The sequence below is a fragment of the Mustela erminea genome, chromosome X, assembly GCF_009829155.1.
Source record: "Mustela erminea isolate mMusErm1 chromosome X, mMusErm1.Pri, whole genome shotgun sequence".
Lineage (NCBI taxonomy): Eukaryota > Metazoa > Chordata > Mammalia > Carnivora > Mustelidae > Mustela > Mustela erminea.
Window position 1 is genome coordinate 64,918,613 of NC_045635.1, and position 21,023 is coordinate 64,939,635.

General features: G+C 37.7%; 1 protein-coding gene across 1 annotated transcript in view; it reads right to left on the reverse strand.

The window, feature by feature from the left end:
- The window catches only part of LOC116582283 (fibronectin type III domain containing protein 3C1-like), a 48,808-nt gene that overhangs the window by 1,671 nt on the left and 26,114 nt on the right, over window positions 1-21,023 (reverse strand). The window contains exons 23-25 of the mRNA XM_032329704.1: window positions 9,248-9,522; window positions 8,598-8,810; window positions 8,000-8,166 (exon numbers count right to left, since the gene is read on the reverse strand). Coding sequence (XP_032185595.1) covers window positions 8,000-8,166; window positions 8,598-8,810; window positions 9,248-9,522 — 655 coding nt within the window. The remainder of the gene's footprint in view (window positions 1-7,999; window positions 8,167-8,597; window positions 8,811-9,247; window positions 9,523-21,023) is intronic.

The window sequence follows — 21,023 nt, forward strand, 5'->3', positions numbered from 1 at the left end:
TCTATGGTGCATGATACATTTAGAAGGATTTCACATACATTAACAGTTTTTTGAAAGATTTTATTAGTTTATTAGAGAGAAAGAGCAGGGAGGAGGGGCAGAGGGAGGGGGAGAGAATCCTAAGCAGACTCTGGGGTGGGCATGGAGCCTGATGTGGGGCTCAATCACATGACCCTGAGATCATGACCTGAGCTGAAAGCAAGAGTCTGATGCTCAACTGACTGCACCACTCAGGTGCCCCACATGTGTTAATAATTTTATTTTAGGATCACAGCAGCTGTATGAGGAAAGGAAGGAGGGCAGGATCTTTATTTATGTTATTAGTCTCTCTACATTTCAGGAAAATGGGTCTTAAATATGTAAGAAGAGAGCAAGTCATTATTGTGGTGTAAGTAATGTTTATTTTTTTTTCTAAGTCATGCTTAATTCCAGTATGTTACAGTTAGCTTTTCAATGAGGACAAACTACTTCATAATGGTGATTGGACTTGTGTAGAAAGATTGGAATAACTGAATTTCACAAGAAGGAATAACTGCTCAAAGCTTGAGCTTTCATGACTGTGAAGTTACCTTGTTGTGTATTATAGAAAGCAGTTTATTTCACTGTTCAAATAGCAAGATTAAATTCAGAGTTTCAGAAATTACCAAATAATGAAGTTACAACTTTGTACTAAATATGTGCGAATATGTGCTATATACTAAGTATATTTTTTAGCTTTAATCAGTATAATTATATGTATCAGCTGATTTTTTGTGTGTTTTAATCCAAGTAAGATGTAGCAAGGAATGAATATCATGACAAAGTAAAAGGAGGACTATGATGGGGACCAGGAACCTACCATTCCAATTTTGGCTCTGTTACTGTTTAACATTGTTCTTTAGTTAGGTTACTTATCATTCAGGGAATTCTTTCTCTTAAAAAAAAAAAAAAGGCTGTGGTGCTAGAGTGATTGGCTGGATTAGTTGATTTCAAAGACATTTTAAAAATATTGCGATATTTGGGGGCAGAGTAGTAGGACCCTAGGCTTGTCACATCCCACTAACACTATTGGATAACTATCAAATAACCCTAAATAGCCCAGAAATCCACCCAAAGACTGACAGAACAAACTACACAACTAAAGGAGAGAAGAGACAACACTGAAGAAGGTAGGAAATGTGGAGACATGATTTAGGGGAGAAAAGGATCTTGGCTGCTGTGGAGAGGAGGTTGCCTTGTTATGGAGAAGGGTTAGAGAGAGGGGGGCATACAGGGGAATACACAAGGAGAATGTTTCCCCATAACCGTTGAGTTGGAAAGCAGGAGGGGCTGAATTTCATGAGTTCTTGCAACCAGTGAGTCTTAAAGCCTGGAGTTTTAAAGGTCGGTGGGCTTGGCTGGGGTAGAGCTCTGCTCTTGGAGAGAATGCTGGCAAACAACCCAGAGGCATGCAGTGAGGAGACAGGGATCTGAAGAATGTGTGGGGCACATGGAGGGGAGAGTATTCACTCTTCTTGGAGTGCTTCTAAGAGGGGCAGTGTTTATGAAGATACCTCTTGGTGAACAAAGCAGCTGGCAGGCACCATTTCCCTCCCTGGCCACTCAGCATAAACACACAGCCACCTATACTGGCTGGCTAATTTGCTTACACCAAGTCCCACACCCCTGTGCTCTGGCAGTTCTGCCCATCTCAGTCAAGCTTGTTTCAGTACCAGTGCAGCAGCTCCCTCCCCCTATCAGACCAGCACAAACCTCTGCCCAGAACATGTCTCCCAATGAGAGATTTCTGCAAGGCCTCAGTTAGTGGAAGTGGAAGTTAGTATCAAGTCTCATTTCACAAGAAGTTAGTGGAAGTTAGTATCAAGTCTCATTTCACAAGAAGATCAGAGCAAACTTAGCACTCTCCACATTAAAGTCAGAGCCCAAACACTGCCCAGGCAAGGCAAGGAGAACCTGTGCAGATGACTGGCCCAAAGGATAGAGGAGACAAAACAGAGAACAGCAGAGTACACACAGCACATGCCAAATACGCTTCCTGAATTCTGGACACCACATGACCTCTTCCTCATAAAGTGGTTACTTTCAGGAGCAGGAAGCATAAGTGACTTTTCTAATACAGAATAGAAGGAGGAGACTTGGGCAAAATGCCATTACAGAGGAATTTATCAAGTGAAAGAACAAGATAAGGCCATAGAAAGAGATCTAAGGGAAACATAAAAAAATTAAAAGCAGAAGACAAAGAAGTCCTTAACTTATAAGGGAAGGCCCATAAGGCTAGCTGGGGTTTTCTCAACAGAAACTTGGCAAGTGAGAATAGAGTGGAATGGTATATTCAAAGTACCAAATGGGAAGAATCTGCAGGCAAGAATACTCTATCCATCAAGGCTGTCATTCAGAATAGGAGAGATAAAGAGTTTCCCAGACAAACAAAACTAAAGGAGTTTATGACCACTAATCAGCCCTACAAGAAATATTAAATATTTTTCACTCAGTGAGTGGAAAGACCAAAAGTTACAAAGATAGGAAAGGATCAGAGGAAATCTCCAGAAACAACAACAAAACAGATAATAAAATGGCAATTCATACATATCTATTAATAATTGCTTTGAGTGTGAATGGAATAAATGCTCCAATCAAAAAGACATCAGGTGTGAGAATGGATAAAAAACACAAGGCCCATTGATATGCTGCCTGTAAGAGAATCATTTTATTTTAAGTTTTTTTAAACATTTTTTTAAAGTTTTTATTTATTTGACAGAGATCACAAGTAGGCAGAAAGGCAGGCAGAGAGAGAGGGGGAAGCAGGCTCCCTGCTGAGCCGAGAGCCTGATGTGGGGCTCGATCCCAGGACCCTGAGATCATGACCTGAGCTGAAGGCAGAGGCTTAACCCACTGAGCCACCCAGGCGTCCTTTCTAAGTTTTTAAAAAGATTTTACTTGTCTATTAGAGAGAATGAGTATGAACGGGGGGAGGGGCTGAGGGAAAGGGAGAAACAGGCTCCCCACTGAGGAGAGAACACAACATAGGGCTCAGTTCTAGGAACCTGAGCAGAAGGCAGATGCTTAACCAACTGAGTCACCCATGCATCCCAAGAGACTCATTTTAGGTATAAACACACCTGCAGATTGAAAGCGAGGGGATGGAGAAACATTTATTGTACAGATGTATGTCAAAGGAAAGCCAGAGTTACAATAATTATATTGGATAAACTAGATGTTAAAGACTGTAAGAAGTGATAAAGAAGGGCAGTATATCATAATAAAGGGGACAAGCCAACAGAAGATCTAATAATAGAAAATATTTATGCCCCCAACATGGGATCACCCCAATATACAAACCAATAACAAACATAAAGGAACTAATTGATAATAATAGAGTCATACTAGGGGACTTTAACACCCCACGTACATCAATGGGCAGATCATCTAAGCAGAAAATGAATAAGGAAACAATGGCTTTGAATGACACACAGGACCAGACGGTATTAACAGATAAATTTAGAACATTCCACCCTAAAGCAGCAGAACACACTTTCTTTTCAAGTGCATATGGGACATTAGCCAGAATAGATTAGATACTAGGTCACAAATCAGGCCTCAATAAGTGCAAAAAGATTGAGATCATACTGTGCATTTTTTTTTCTGACCACATTGCTAAGAAACTTTAAGTCAACCACAAGAAAAACATCTGGAAAGATCACAGATACATAGAGGTTAAACAAAGGGCCAAACAGGAATTCAGAGAAGAAATAATACATGGAAACAAATGAAAATGAAAACACAAGTGGTCTTAAACCTTTGGGATGCAGCGAAAAGTGGTGATGAGAGGGAAGTATATAGCAATAAGGCCTACTTCAAGAAGCAAATAGACAACCTAATCTTACATTTAAAGGAACCAGAAAGTATAATAGCCAGCAGAAGGAAGAAAATAATAAAGATTAGAGCAAAAATAAATGATATAGAACCTAAAAAACAACACTACAGAAATACAACTCTAAGACAAGATTATGAAAAACTATATTCCAGTACATTGGACAACCTGGATGAAATGGGTAAATGCCTAGAAACATAAACTACCAAGACCAAAACAGGAAGAAATAGAGTACTTGACCAGACTGATAATCAGCCATAAAATTGAATTTGTAATAAAAAAAACTCCCCCAAAACAAAGATCCAGACAAGATGGCTTTACAGGTGAATTCTATCAAACATTTAGGGAAGAGTTAATACACCTCCTTCTTAAACTATTCTAAAAAAAGCAATGAAAACTTCCAAACTCATTCTTTGAAACCAGCAGTACCCTGATACCAAAGCCAGAGAAAGACTCCACTAAAAAAGAGAACTAATGGCCAACATCCCTGATGAACACAGATGCAAAAAGTGCTCAAAAAAAAAAAAAAACCCCAACTAGGAAACTGAGTCCAAGTACACATTAAAATAATCATTTAGCACAATCAAGTAGGATTTATTCCTGGGCTGCAAGTGTGGTTCAGTATTCCCAAATCAATCACTGTGATACACCACATAACTCAAAGAAAGGATAAGAGCCATATAATTATTTCAATGGATGTATAAAAAGCATTTGACAAAATACATCTCTTTGTGACAAAATCCCTGAATAAAGTAGATTTAGAGGGAACATATCTCAACATAATAAAGACTATATATGAAAAATCCAGGGCTAATCTTCTCTTCACTGGGGAAAAACTGAGAGATTTTCCTCTATTTTCAAGAACAAGACAGGAATGTCCACTCTCACCGCTGTTACTTAACATAGTACCAAAAGTCCCAGCCTCAGCAGTCAGAAAACGAAAAGAAATAAAATTCATCAAAATCAACAAGGAAAAAGTCAAACTCTTACTCTTTTCAGGTGATATGATACTTTATATGTAAAATTGAGAAGAATCCGCCAAAAAAATAGCTAGAACTGATTCAGTTACAGGATACAAAATCAGTGTACAGAAATCTGTTGCATTTCTATACATCAATAATGAAGCAGGAGAAAGAAATTAAGGCATCCCTTCAATTTGTAATTGCACTAAAAACCGTCAGATACCTAGGAATAAACCTAACTAAAGAGATGAAAGACCTGTACTGTGAGAACTATAAAACATTAATGAAACAAACTGAAGATGACACAAAGAAATGGAAAGACATTCCGTGCTCATGGATTGGAATAACAAATATTGTTAAAATGTCTATATTACCCAAAGCAATCTATACATTTAATGCAATCCCTCATCAAAATACCATGAGTATTTTTCACAGAGCTAGAACAAACAATCCTCAAATTTATATGGAACCATAAAAGACCCTGAATTGCCAAAGCAATTCTGAAAAAGAAAAGAAATGCTGGAGTTACCACAATCCCAGATTTGAAACTACACTACAAAGCCGTAGTGATCAAAACAGTATGGTACTAGCACACATATAAGCACATAGATAAATGGAACAGAACAGAATACCCAGAAATGAAAATTGGTCAATGACTAAATGGAATTTTGTCAGTTTTTCTTTGACAGAGAAGGAAAGAATATCCAATGGGAAAACTTCTCTTCAACAAATGGTGTTGGGACAACTGGATAGCAACATGCAAAAGAATGAAACTGGGCCACTTTCTTATACCATATACAAAAATGAATTAAAAATGGTTTAAAAATCTAAATGTGAGAGAGGAATTATAAAAATCATAGAGGAAGAAACAAGCAGTAAATTCTTTTACATCAGCTGTGGCAACTTTTTTCTAGATATATCTCCTGAGGCAAGTGAAATAAAATTTAAAATAAGCTATTCAGACTTCAAGATAAAAAGCTCCTGCACAGTAAAAGAAACAACAAAACCAAAAGGCAACTTACTGAGTGGGAGACAGTATCTGAAAAAGACATATTCGATAAAAGGTTAATATCCAAAATATATAAATGTCTCATGAAACTCAGCATATAAAATGAATAATTAAAAATGGACAGAAATGAGTAGACATTTTTCCAAAGAAGACATACAAATGGCCAACAGGCATATGAAAAAGTTGCTCAGCGTCACTGATTATCAGAGAAATTCAAGTCAAAACTACAATGAGATACCACACCACAGAATGGCTAAGATCAATGGCACAAGAAACAACTGGTCAGATTGTCTAAAATCAACACAAGAAACAATAGGTGTTGGTGAGGATATGAAGAAAGGGGAACCCTCTTACATGTTGGTGGGCATGGAAACTGGTGCAACTACTCCAGGGAACAGTTTGGAGGTTCCTCAAAAAGTTAAAAAGTAGAACTACCCTACAATCTAGCAATTTTACTAGTAGGTATTTACCCAAAGGACATGAAAATACAGATATGAAGGGGTATGTGCAACCCACTGTTTATAGCAGTATTATCAACAGTAGTCAAACTGTGGAGAGAGCCCAAATGTCCATTGACTGATAAATGGATAAGTAAGAAGTGGTATATTATACAATGGAATATTCTGCCATCAAAAAATGAAATCTTGGGGGCGCCTGGGTGGCTCAGTGGGTTAAAGCCTCTGCCTTCAGCTCAGGTCATGATCTCGGGGTCCTGGGATCGAGCCCCGCGTCGGGCTCTCTGCTCGCAGGAGACTGCTTCCCCCTCCCTCTTTCCCTGCCTGCCTCACTGCCCACTTCTGGTCTCTGTCTGTCAAATAAATAAATGAAATCTTTTTTTAAAAAGTGAAATCTTGTCATTTGCTATGATGTAGATGGAGCTAAAGTATATTATGCTTAGTGAAATAAGTCAATCAGAGAAAGACAAATACCATGTGATCTCACTCATGTAGAATTGAAGACAGAAAACATGAACATATGGGAAGGGGGAAAGAAAAAAGAGACAGAAACAAACTATAAGTGACCCTTAATTTTAGAGAACAAACAGGGTGGATGGAAGAATGTGGGTGGAGGATGGGCTAGATGGGTGATGGATATTAAAGACGTCACTTGTGATGAACATTGTAAGTAACGATTCACTGAACTCTACTACAGAAACTAATATTGTACTGTATGTTAACTAACAAAATTTAAATAAAGTGAAAAAAAAAGAAGCTGCATTATGATCCAGCATTTTCAGTAGACATTTACTTGTGGAATACAAAAATACTAATTCAAAGGGATGCATACACTCTGATGTGAATTGCAACATTATCTACAATAGCCTAATTATGGAACATCCTAAATGTCCATCAATTGATGAATGGATAAAGAAGCGGTATTATTTACAGTGGAATATTATTCAGCTACAAGAAGAACAAAATCTTGCCATTTGCAAGGATGTGGTTGGAGCTAGAGAGTGTTATGCCAAGTGAAATAAGTCAGTCAGAGAAAGGCAAATACCATATTTTACTCATATGTGGAATTTAAGAAACAAAACAAATGAGCAAAGAAAAAGAAGAGTGAGACTTAAATGAAGAAACAGACTCTTAACCACAGAGAACAAACTGATGGTTACCAGAGGGGAGGTGGGTGGGGTGATGAATTAAATAGGTCATGGGGATTAAGGAGTGTACTTGTGATGGGTACTGGGCATTTCACTATATTGTACACCTGAAACTAATAGTATACTGTACATTAACTTTTGAGTTTAAATAAAAACTTTTTAAAAAGTAAAACATTAAAATTTTCAGTCTTATTAAAATCTATTTTTAAAAAAAGATTTTATTTATTTATTTGACAGACAGAGAACACAAGTAGGCAGAGAGGCAGGCAGAGAGAGAGAGAGAGAGAGAGAGAGAGAGAGAGAGAGAAGCAGGCTCTACACTGAGCAGAGAGCCCAATGCAGCGCTCTATCCCAGGACCCTGGGATCATGACCCGAGCCGAAGGCAGAGGCTTTAACCCACTGAGCCACCCAGGCGTCCCTCTTATTAAATTCTAAATTGAACTTTGAATGCATAATTAAATACTGGAGTCTTTTGCTATTTAACATTTAAAATAGACTGTACTGGAGATTTTTATATATGAGCTATTAGAGCTCATATTAATGCAACCTTCATTGTCAGGCTTATAATACTTACCTTTAAGTGTGGGTGGTGGAGTTCTGGTTGTAGTGAAAGTATAGATACCAGACAGTGGTCCCTCACCAGCTTCATTACATGCTTGGATTTTAAATTTGTATTCTGTATACTCACTCAGTCTGTGTACTTTGTGAGTCTGACAAGGTCCATGGTAAATGATAGAAAATCTGGGAGTGGGAATCAAGATGGGAGAAGCTATATTATTAATCAAAGGTCATTTAAGTACAAGTAATTCTACATAGCTGACTTGAAACTGGGTGATCACTAAAGCCTAAATAAATCAACTTGAAGCCTGGTGGGTGCAAGACAAAAGGAAAAAAAAAATCAGTTTGTAAATATTATAATGGCAAGGTACTGACTTTCATATTCCTTTGGAAACTCTATTCCTTGGTATTAATGTGTATTATATAAAGGAAGAAGTGTTTTGGGAGAGAAAAAATAGCTAAATTACCAGTAGGAATTTAAGAACGTATATCTAACATGATAATGTACTGCTTTCACATCTATCAGTTCACTGAAACCACTTTGGATTATGTTTAAGATAGGAAATTTTAAAACATTTTTATTAGAATCATGTAAAGCTGTACAAATAGCTTACCTTCCAGATCGATCTCCTATTAACAAATTGTAGCTTATAAGGTTGGAATGTAATCCTTTGCTTGAAGAGTTACCCCATTTCAATTTGAGGCTCTGGTGTCTATAGACCACACAATCAAGATGAGGAGGATCAAGTGGTAGTGGCTTGGTTTTGGTTCTTATTGATTGGCTAAAAGGGCTTAGTCCATAATGATTGATAGCTTGAATTCTGATTCTAGTGGTAAAACAAAAACAAAACAAAAACAAATTAAACTATTTGGATTTAAAAATGAAAATAAATTTCTACATTTAAACTATGCCCTTAGTCATCCCGTGAAAGAATATTGACCATCATATTATAATGGTTAGTATAGACAAGTTTTTGAGGCCAAAATCTTGAATTTGCATAATCAGTATTGATGATCTTTGATGAGGAGGAACTGGCTCTTAGTAATGCCAAATATTTCTAAAATAGTAAAATTCTCTTTCAAAAAACGTGTAGATTATATAAAACAAAAAAATGTAGATTTAGTAATGCCAATTTTTTTCTAAAACAATTTTTTCTAAAATTCTCTTTCAAAAATTTGTAGATTATATAAAACAAAGAAGTGTAGATTTGTTCAAAATTCTGAAAAAACTTCATCTACCCAAAGTAAGATATAAGCAACTTACTTGTATGTAGTATCAGGCTGTAGATTTTTCAGAATACACTCTGTTACTCTTTCAACAGACAAAATTTTTCTGTCTCCATATTCAATGTTATATCCAGTGATTGGAGAGCCATGACAATCTGGTTCCTCCCATTGAATAGCAATGCAAGATGATGCCAGTTTGGCAGGAACTTTGTTTTCAACTTCATGTAGTGTTGGTACTACTGCTGGCACAGTTGCTGGTGTGGTTACTATGCCAGTTTCTCCAAATGGTCCAACTCCAACTACATTTCCAGCCTGAGAAAGTATGTTGTGTTAGAGCTTCATTATTTTGTTTTGTGCATAAACAATTTTGTTGTTTTTTTACTATTTTTTTTTATTTCCAGCATAACAGTATTCATTATTTTTGCACCACACCCTGTGCTCCAAAAGACAAGGGACACCTGGGTGGCTCAGTGGGTTAAGTCTCTGTCCTCAGCTCAGATCATGATCTCAGGGTCCTGGGATTGAGCCCTACATTGGGCTCTGTTCAGCAGGGAGCCTGCTTCCCTCTCTCTCTGCCTGCCTCTCTGCCTGCCTCTCTGCCTACTTGTGATCTCTCTCTCTGTCAAATAAATAAACAAAATCTTCAAAAAATAAAAACAAGACAAAAATTTTAACCTCAAATTCTAAGAAAGATTTAAAAAAAAAATTCAGATAGAATTGTTTTATAACATTGTATAAGTTTAAAATGTATACCATGTTGATTTGATTTTTTTTTTCTTTTTAAAAAAAGATTTATTTATTTGAGAGAGAGAGCACAAGCAGGGGGTTGGGGGAGAGGGACAATCAGACTCCCTGCTAGGCAGGGAGCCCAACACGGAGCTCGATCCCCGGACCCTGGGATACTTTTTTTAAGAGAGAGCACACAAGTGGTGGGGAGGGCCCTAGGGAGAGGGAGAGAGCTTCTTAAGCATGCTCCATGCTCAGCACGAAGCCCAACATGGGGCTTGATCTCATGACTCTGAGGTCATGACCTGAGCTGAAATCAGGAATAGGAGGCTTAACCGACTAAGCCATCCAGGCATCTCTAATTTGATACATTTATATATTGCAATATGAAACAAATGATTTGAAAATACTCACATGATGCCAAAATCTTTAGGTTGCATATTTAGGAAGGTAACAAGTCTGAATATGTGAAAGTAAGTGAAGAATGCTAATATGGGCATTTCAGGAAAAATATACCCGAACTGAATTAATCACTTAGTCCACCAAAGTTTCTTTCTTTCCTTTATTTTCTAGTTACTGTCTCTGTTAGTGGTAGCCTGAAGTTCACATCAATTCACTAAGTTTCACTGATTTTGTAAAATTTTTAAATTTTACACTGTGGACTTAAATGTACAATTTACACTCTTTATCCCAAAAAGAACATTTTGCATAACTATAGTACAATATATAGTCAGGAAATTGACTTTGATAAAATCTATTGACATTATGCAGATTTTACCAGTTTTACATGCACTAATTTATATAGTGTTATATGTAGTTTTAAGAAACTACATATAGTGTTATATGTAGTTTTAAGAACATGTGTATCTTAATGTGATGACTAACTGTTAAGATATTCCATTGCAAGTATCCCTTGTATTATACCTTTATACCCACAGCAACTTCCTTCCCTCTTTTTCTAATTCTTGACAACTAGTAGTTTATTCTTTAACCTATATTTTTGCTATTTCAAGAATGTTATATAAATAGAATAATGCAGGATATAAACTTCTTAGATAGGCTTTTTTCAGTCAGCATAATTCCTCAGAGATCCATTGAAGTTGTGTGAATTAATAGTTTGATTCTTTTTATTCTCAAATAGTATACCCTGGTATGAATGTACTACAGTTTTAAAAACTATTTACATGTTGAAGGACATCTGAGTCATTTCTAGTTTTTGGCTTTTACAAATAAGGAGCTATGTATATCCATGTACAGGTTTTTATTGTGGACATAAGTTTTCTTTCTCTGGAATAAGTATCCAAAAGTGCTGAGCATATTAGTAAGTACATGTTTAGTCTTGTAAGAAACTCCCATACTATTTTAAATAGTGGATGAAATTCACACCAGAAATGTATGATTAGTCCAGTTTCTTTACATCCTTGCCAGTGTTTAGTGTTACTACTACTTATTAGCCATTTTGATTATGTGTCATGTTATCTCATTGTGCATTTCCCTAATGATTAATAATGTTATATATCTTTTCATATGTTTATTTGCCACCTGTATATCGTCTTCTGTGAATGGTCTGTTCATGTCTTTTCCCTGTTTTATAATTGTGTTATTTGGATTTTTAAAAAAGATTTTATTTATTTATTTGGCAGAGAGACAATGAGAGAGGGAACACAAGCAGGGAGAGGGTCAGTGGGAGAAGCAGAGTCCCTGCTGAGCAGGGAACCCCTGGGTTGTTTGGATTTTTAACTGTTGACTTTCGAGAGTTCTTTATATATTCTAGGTAATAGTCCATTGTCAGATGTGTATTTCGTAAAGATTTTCTTCCAGTCTATGCTTGTCTTTTTTGTCCTCCTCAAGGGTTTTATGCAGAGTAAAACTTTTTGAGTTTGAGGAGGTCAGAGACACCTGGGTGGCTCAGTCAGTTAAGCAGCTGCCTTCAGCTCAGGTCATGATCACAGGGTCTTGGGATCAAGCCCCACATCAGGTTCCCTGCTCATTGGGGAGGCTATTTCTCCCTCTCCCTCTGCTACTACCCCTGATTGTGCTCTCTCACTCTCTCTCAAATAAGTCTTCTAAAAAAGGTTTTAGAAGGTCAAATTTTTCAATTTTTCATTTTATGGAATATGTTTTTTGGTATGAAGTTTAAGAACTCATTGCCTATATTAGATCCTGAAGATCTTCTGTGATTTTTTTCTAAAAGTTTTATGGATTTATATTTTATTTTATTTTATTTAAAGATTTTTTTTATTTATTTGTCAGAGAGAGAAAGAGAGCGTGAACACAGGCAGACAGAATGGCAGGCAGAGGCAGAGGGAGAAGCAGACTCCCTGCCGAGCAAGGAGCCCGATGTGGGACTCGATCCCAGGACACTGGGATCATGACCTGAGCCGAAGGCAGCTGCTTAACCAACTGAGCCACCCAGGGGTCCCTATGGTTTTATATTTTAATTCTGTTTTCTGTGGTCCATTTTTAATTTTCAGTTTTTTATGGTCCATATTGAGGTAAGTTTTATATAAGGTGTGAATTTTATGTTGATTACTCCAAGAAAGACATACACATGGATTATGGACACACAAAAAGATACTCAACATCACTAGTCATCAGGGAAATGCAAATCAAAAGTATAATGAGATATCGCCTCACACCTGTCAGAATGGCTCAAATAAAAAACACAATAAACAACAAACATTGGCTAGGATGTGGAGATAAAGGACCCCTCTTGCTCTGTTGGTGGGAATGCAAACTGGTGCCACTGTGGAAAGTGGTATGGAAGTTCCTCACAATATTAAAAATATGACTTCCCTACAGTCTAGTAATCACACTAATCGCACTATTGCAGCATTATTTACAATAGCCAAATTATGGAAGCAGCCCAAGTATACATCAATAAATGAATAGGTAAAGGTGTGGTATATATGTATGACAGAATATTATTCATACATAAAAAAGAATGAAATCTTGCTATTTATAATGACACAGATGGAGCTAGAGAGTATAATGCTAATGAAATAAGTGAGTTAGAGAAAGACAAATACCATATGATTTCTCTCATATGTAGAATTTAAGAAACAAGAGAAATTAGGAAAGGAAAAAGAAAGAAACCAAGAAACAAACTCTAAATATAGAAAACAAACTTTTGGTTACCAAATGGGAAGGGGGTGAGGGGATGAGGTAAATAGGTGGTTGGGATTAAACAGTGCATTTGTGGTGAGCACTGGATGATGTATGGAATTGTTGAATCACTGTATTGTACAGCTGAAACTAATATAGCACTGTATTTTAGATATATTGGAATTAAAATACAAAATAGTGTGATGATAGCTATTCTGACATATGTGGGGTAATAGCTCATGTAGTTTTCGTTTGTATTTCTCTGATGTTTCGTCATGTTGATCATCTTTTTACATACCTATTGGGCATTTGTATGTTTTCTTTGGAAATACATCTATTCAGTTGTTCTGCTCATTTTTTAAATTGAATGATTACTATTTTGTTGTTGAATTATAGGAGTTTCTTACATATTTTAACCTTTTATCAGATATATGATTTCCAAATATATTCTCCCATTCCATAGGTTTCCTTTTAACTTTTTAAAAAAGATTGTATTTATTTACTTGTTAATTTATTAAAGGTTTTATTTGTTAGAGAGAGAGAGCATGAGATGGGAGAAGGTCAGAGGGAGAAGCCTACTCCCCACGGAGCTGGGAGCCCAATGCGGGACTTGATCCTGAGACTCCAGGATCATGACCTGAGCTGAAGGCAGTCGCTTAACCAGCTGAGCCACACAAGCGCCCACAAAATATTGTATTTGTTTGAGAGACAGAATGAGAGGGAGAGATGAGATAATCTGAAACAGACTCCACAGTGTCACAACCTGACATGGGGCTCAGTCCCACAACTGCAAGATAATGACCTGATCTGAAACAAAGAGTTAGAGGCCTAACCAACTGAGCCACCCACGTGCCCCACCTTTTAACTTTTTTTGTTTATATTTACTGTGCTGAAGAATTTTAGTTTGATGTAGTCCCATTTATTTATTTTTGCTTTTGGTGCCTTTGTTGTTGGTGTCAAATCCAAAATATCATTTCAACAACTATGTTAAGAGGCTTACCACCTATGTTTTCTCCTAGATTTAATGATTTCAGTTCTTATGTTGAAGTCATTAACTCATTTTTGATTGACTTTTGTATATGGTGTAAGATAGTGGTTCAGTTTCATTCTTTTGCACATGGCTATCCAGTTTACTATTAAGGAGAGATTATCCATTTCCTCTCATATATTCTTGGCTCCTATAATATAAATTCATTGACCATATGTCCTGTTTATTTCTGGGATCCCTATTTTGTTCCATTGATGTATTTGTTTTTGTGCTAATACCATAGCATTTAGATTACTAGCATTGTAGTGCAGTTTGAAAGGAGGAAGTGTTATGCCTTTCATTTTTTCTTTGTCAGGGTTTCTTTGGCTATTTGGAGTCTTCTGTCATTCCATAAAAATTTTAGAATAGTTTGTTTTATTAATGTGACAAATGTTACTAGAATTTTTATAGGGGTTGCATTGAATCTGTAGATTCTGTGATAGTTACAGATATTTTAACAATGTCAGTTCTTCCAATCCAATACAAAACACCATTAAGAGAGTACTATGAACAATTGTAAATGCCAAGTTGAAAAGGTAGAAGAAATGAATATATGCCTATTATACAAATTATGCATTGTTTACCTGACCCTGGTGAGTATCTTTATGACCACGATTTTGAACTCCTTATCAGGTAAATCTCTTATCTCCACTTTATTAAAGGCTGTTTCTGGAGGTTTATCTTATTCTTTTGCTTGGAAAATATTCTCTGATTCTTTCATTTTACCTTTCTATGCATCAGATAAAACATCTACCTCTCTCACAGTCTTGAAGGAGTAGCCTTGTGTAGAAGATGAACATTATCATTTGGCCTGGTCCTAGCTCTTAGTTTTCTCTCAAGCCTTAGTGATTGTGCAAGCTAGTTTCTTTGTTCTTAGTGGTTCCGGTGGTTGAAGGTATGCCAGTATCTGTCAGTTTCCCAAAGGGTAGGATAATAGCACCTCATTTCAAGGTGGACCCTCAGCTGCAGCTTATAAGATGTGCAAAACAGACTCAGGGAAAGACTGGGATATGGGTGTTACTGACTTGTGCCTCTATACTGGGCCCGATGTAGGGCTAGATCCCAAGACCCCAAGATCATGACCTGAGCTGAAGGCAGAGGCTTAACCCACTGAGTCACCAGGTGCCCCTCAACAGATATTTATAGAACATTCCATCCAACAGCAGCATACACATTCTTCCCAAGTGCATATGGAATACTTTCCAGGATAGATCATATGTTATGTCACAAAAAAGCCTTTATAAATTTAAGAAGATTGCAATGATATCAAGCATCTTTTCCAGCCACAATGCCATGAACTAGAAATTAATTATGAAGAAGAAAACTGGAAAATTTACAAATATCTGGAGACACTAAACATGCTACTGAATAGTCAATGGATCAAATAAGAAATCAACAGAGAAATAAAAAAATCTTGAGACAAATGAAAATACAAATACAATATACCAAAACTTAATGGAATGCAGCAAAAACAGTTCTAAGAGGGAAGTTCATAGTGATAAATCTCTACAATAAGGAAAACGAAAGTGCTAAAATAAACTAGAGATTTCTTCTCTTGCTTTTTGTGATTTGATAATTTTCTATAGTGGTATCCTTAGATTCCTCTCTCTTTCTGTCTTGTGTGTGTATTATAGGTTCTGTCAATTTCCCAAAGGGTAGGATAATACTCAGCACCTCATTTCAAGGTGGACCCTCAGCTGCAGCTTAGAAGATGTGCAAAACAGACTCAGGGAAAGACTGGGATATGGGTGTTTCTGGCTTGTGCTTCTGTACTGGGCCCTGGGATTACAGCCAGTCAAAAAGTGTTCCTTTTTTTGCTACAGTACTCTGAAACCTATAAATGCAAGCTTCACTGGCCACCAGTGGCAGGAAATCAATTGTTGCATCCTCTGGGTGGCAGCCATAATGCTGGGGTGCCATACATGTGCACAAGCTCCTTTCAAGGAGATACTAGTGACCTGGAGTATGGCATATGGAGATTATAGTTATCATTTAGATGTGTGCTAAATTAGGAGACCTGCCCTCAGGTTACAGCTTTAAAAATATTCAAAAAGGCATTTTTTAAAAAAGATTTTATTTATTTATTTGAGAGAGACAGTGAGAGAGAGCATGAGCTAGGAGAAGGTCAGAGGGAGAAGCAGACTCCCCATGGAGCTGGGAGCCCGATGCGGGACTCGATCCCGGGACTCCGGGATCATGACCTGAGCCGAAGGCAGTCGTCCAACCAACTGAGCCACCCAGGCATCCCTCAAAAAGGCATTTTTCAGGGAAAGGCTGGGATCTGCACTGAGACCTGAGAGGATAGCCAGTCTGAGTTCTAGAAAGCCCATTAAGACTGTTTCTTTGTTTGGTACAGTGTTGTGGGTCTCGTGGCTGTATACCTCATTTGCTTTCAGAGCTAGGTATTTTAGGGACCTGCCCATTAGGTGGAAGTTTTCAAACTTGGCATGCTAGATGGTGGATCCAAATTCCTCACTCCTCAGAGAAAAACTTGCATTTGTGTTTCCTCCCCATTGTGCTGTATATGGAAATTATACTGAGAGTATATCTCAGCTTTTCTTACCCATTTTATGTGGTTTTTCTCTCATTTTTCTGGTGTTTACAAGTCCCTCAGCTAATTTCTGGGTTCCTTTCAGAGGAAATTGTTCCATGTTTAACTGTGCTTTCAGTGTGTCTGTGGCACATGAGTTCAGGAGTCACCATCTTGGACCAGAACCCCAATGTCACTTCTTCTCTGAAGTTCTAAGACTTCTTTTGTTATCATTTCCTTTTTTTTTTTTTTCAAAAGAGTGCTTTCTATATCCAGTTTTTATTGGGAGTTTTACTGGCAACAAATTCTTAGCTTTCCTGTATCTGAGGATGTCTTTATTTTCTTTTCATTTCTGAAGAATAATTTTACTGAATATAATGTGCAGTTGACAGTTCCTTTCAGTACTTGAAAAATGTTGTGCCACTTATTTCTGACCTCTATGGTCTCAAAAGAGATATATTTGTCTTTTGAGTTGATTTTTACCTATATAAGTGATGTACCATTTCTCTCTGGGTGCTTTCAATATTTTTTAATTTGTTTTTTATTTTCAGAAGTTTAGTTATGATGTATTTTGGTAGTGTAGATTTTTCAGATTTGTCCTATTTTAGATTTTCTCAGTTCTTTAAATTGTTTGGTTTATGTTTTCCCCCAAATTGGGAAGTTTTTATCATTTCTTTGGACAATTTTTCATTTCCACTCTTTTTCTTCTCTCCTTCTGGGAATTTAATGATATGAACATTAGCTTGTCTATTATTGTTCCATATGTCCCTGAAACTTTGTTCACCTTTTTCTTTTGAAATCATTTCTGTTACTTAATCTGTATTAAAATTTTATTAATTTGTCTTCAGGTTCACTGATTCTGTCTTATATCATCACTCTACTATTGAACCCATCCAGGAGGGTTTTATTTTGTTATTTTGTTTATATTTGTTTATTGTATATTTCAGTTCTATAATTTCCTTTTGGTTCTTTGATTTATAATTGAAACATGATTTATTATTATAAATTATAAATTGTGATAAATTATTATCAATTATTTATAATTGAAACTTATGATTTATTACAAATGAATTGTTTTTGATTGTTTTCATCATTCATGTTCTGATTTCCATGGTCTTCATTATGACAAATGATTAGTTTGGACATTTTGAATATCATGTTATGAGGGTATGGCTCATACTTAATCATTATTGTAGTGACAGTATCCCTTAGAGCTATAGAGCAAAGATTGGATAGGGTAGAAGTTTATCTCCTGTCTACGCACTTTTGAAACTTTTCCAGCAGAAGTAGGCCAGCTATCTTCACCATATCACTGTCCCTCTGGGTCGAAGCTCAGCTTGTCACTTGTCCCTGATGATATCATGAAGGGGTAAATGGAGAACTTGGAGGTGGAAGCTTAGTTCCCAGTTGCATCTTAATGACATCAGGAGAACAGAGTGGGGGAGTGGGGTACCAAGTAGCATAGCCTATCACCACCTAGATTTTCCTCTTTGATGCTGATTAGAGATGGAGGCTGAGCTCCTCAGTGGACCCTGCTGACAGCAAGTAAAGGAGGAACCTCAGTGTTGCCTAGACCCGTTTCCCATGCCTTCATTCAATCTCAGTGCTTTTAGGTGGAAATGTAGGTTAAACTTCTCACTGCAGGGGAGGAGTCCAAGATGGCAGAAGAGTAGGAGACTTTAATTTTGTCTGGTCCCAGGAATTCAGGTAGATAGCTATCAAACCATTCTGAACACCTGTGAACTCAATTGGAGACTGAAGAAAATAGCTGCAACTGTACAAATAGACAAGCGACCATTTGCCACAAGGTAGGAAGTGTGGAGAAGTGAATCTGAGGCGATATATGGGAAGATAGACCACAGGGGAAGGGAGCCTCCATTGGCTGGCTACCCACAAGTGAGGGAGCAGAGCAGCACAAAATTGGAGCTTTTAAAAATCTGCTCCAGTGAGGGGACGTTGCTTAGGTAGCTAAGTGGGAGGTGGAACCCTCACCTGGAAGTGTGGTCTCAGGATCCTCAGGGTTACAGGAAGACCAGTGGTGCCTGAGTGTGATAAGACTCCCAGGTATTGTAGCAGGGAAGCTGGCCACAAAGAGTGAGCCCAGGAGTGGCCTCTCAGCTCAGATTGCCATAAACTGTGATCTGTGGCACAGTCGGGCTACTGCTCTTCAAGCAGGGATCCCACAAGTGGCAGAACTGGGAAGAGTGCCCTTCCTCCCCTGGGAGGAGTAGTGCAGGAGTGTGCAGCAGGAATCTGCTGGGTTTGGGGACTCCAAACAGGGTCTTGTGCCAGAGATAGAAATGCTCAGTCACAAGCCAGGTGAGCACTGTGTGCTGGAGACTAGGGAGCCTAGGAGTGACAGGAGTGATTGATTGCTTTTCTCTGTTGACTCACAGAGGAGTGGGGCCTTGAGCTCTTAGCTCCTCCAGGGCCAGAGATTGGGAGGGTGCCATTTTCATTCTCATCCTCTAAAGTTGCATGGAAACCCTTCAGGGCACAAAAGCCCAAGATTTTGCTCTCTGCACAGGGAGCAGATTACTTATCCCGGCCCCAGGCAAGTGTAATGCAATTACACCTGGGGCGAAGACATTTGAGAATCAACACAGCAGTCCCCTCCTCCAGAAGATGCGGGAGTCTGTGGAGTTTGGTACAGGCAGAGGTGGAAACAGATTGAACTGGAGGATCTGTTGATGAGTGTGGACCCCGACATTGTGGCTCTGGGCTGGAGATTCCTGCAGGGCCATGTTAGCTCTGACCCTCTAAAGAGAAGCAGAAAGATGGCAGGGAAAAAAGCCATGCAGCCAATAACTCACATTAAGCCCAACCCCCTTATAAAATGTGGGACTACTCTACCCAGGCAAAGGCGCCTGAGAAGCCAAGTAGCAGGACCTTCCCCTAGAAGACAGACTGGAAGAACAGGTGAATAAGCTTAAACTTCTTTCCCACAGGACAATAAAACTCGAGTGCCAGGGGAAAATAATATAGGCAACTCCAGGTGTTCCCTCATGACTCACTTATACTTAAGGCTAAAAATTTACATTCCTTTTTTAGTTTCTTATTCATTTTCTTTTCTTTTTTTTTTAAATCCCTGCTCCTATTTCAAATAGCTTCATATTTCCCAACCTATGTTTTAAAGTCATTTTTTAACTTTCATTTTCTTTTTCACATACATGTTTTATAGATTTATACCCCATACTAGCCTGTTTTATCTTGAGATATATATATATATATATATATATATATATATATATATATATGTGTGTGTGTGTGTGTGTGTGTGTATACATACACATATATATATAGCAAAGAAATCAGAAATTTAAATATAAAATATATATTATATATTAAATCAGACACATATCTGCAAAGAAATCAGAAATATATAGTGGGATATAGTGTCTTTTAACACACAGACAAAAACTCAAGCAGGAAAAGGCAGATCACCCTGCTGTGTCCACACTGAGAGATTATAATCTCTCTCCCTGCCCCCCTCTTTTTTCCCCCTTGTTTCTTTCTTTTTCTTGTTTTGGATCATCTTGGCTTTGGTGGCATATCAGTGGTAGATTTTGACCACTGGATTTCCTCACAGGTGCATTTTGCTTGGGTCATGGTTGATATTTTGGACTCTGTATATTCTCTCAACAGCCCCTCAACAGAATGTCTAGGAGGAGGAACTCCCAACAAAGAAAAGAACCAAAGACAATGTCCTCTGCCACAGAGCTAATGGATAAGGATATAAGCGAGATGTCAGAGATGGACTTCAGGGTAACAATTATGAAGTCAATAGCTAGGTTTGAGAAAAGCACTAGTGACAATATAGACTCTCTAAGGGCAGAAATGAGATCTAATCAGACTGAACTTAAAAATGCTATGAATGAGATGCAGTCTAAACTGGATACTCTTTAACAGCCAGGGTAAATGAGGCAGAAGAATGAATCAGTGATCTAGAAGATAAGCTGATAGAAAGGAAGGAAGCTGAGGAGGATAGGGATAGGCAGCTAGAAACCCATGAAAACAGACTTAGAGAGATCAATGACACCATGAAGCATTCCAAGGTTAGAATTATTGGGATTCCTGAGGGGTGGAGAGAGAGAGGTCTAGAAGATATATTTTAGCAAATCATAGCTGAGAATTTCCCTAATCTGGGGAAGGAAACAAGCATTCATGTCCAAGAAGAAGAGAGGACCTCCTCCCAAGATCAATAAAAATAGACGAACACTCTGGCATATCATAGTGAAACTTGCAAATCTTAGAGCCAGGGAAACTATCCTGAGAGCAGTTAGGAGGAAAGGATTTCTTGCATATGGAGGGAGGAACACCAGAATAACATCAGACCTATATGCAGAGACCTGGCAAGCAAGAAAGGGCTGGAAAGACATACTAAATGAGAAGAACATGCAGCCAAGGATACTTGATCCAGAAAGG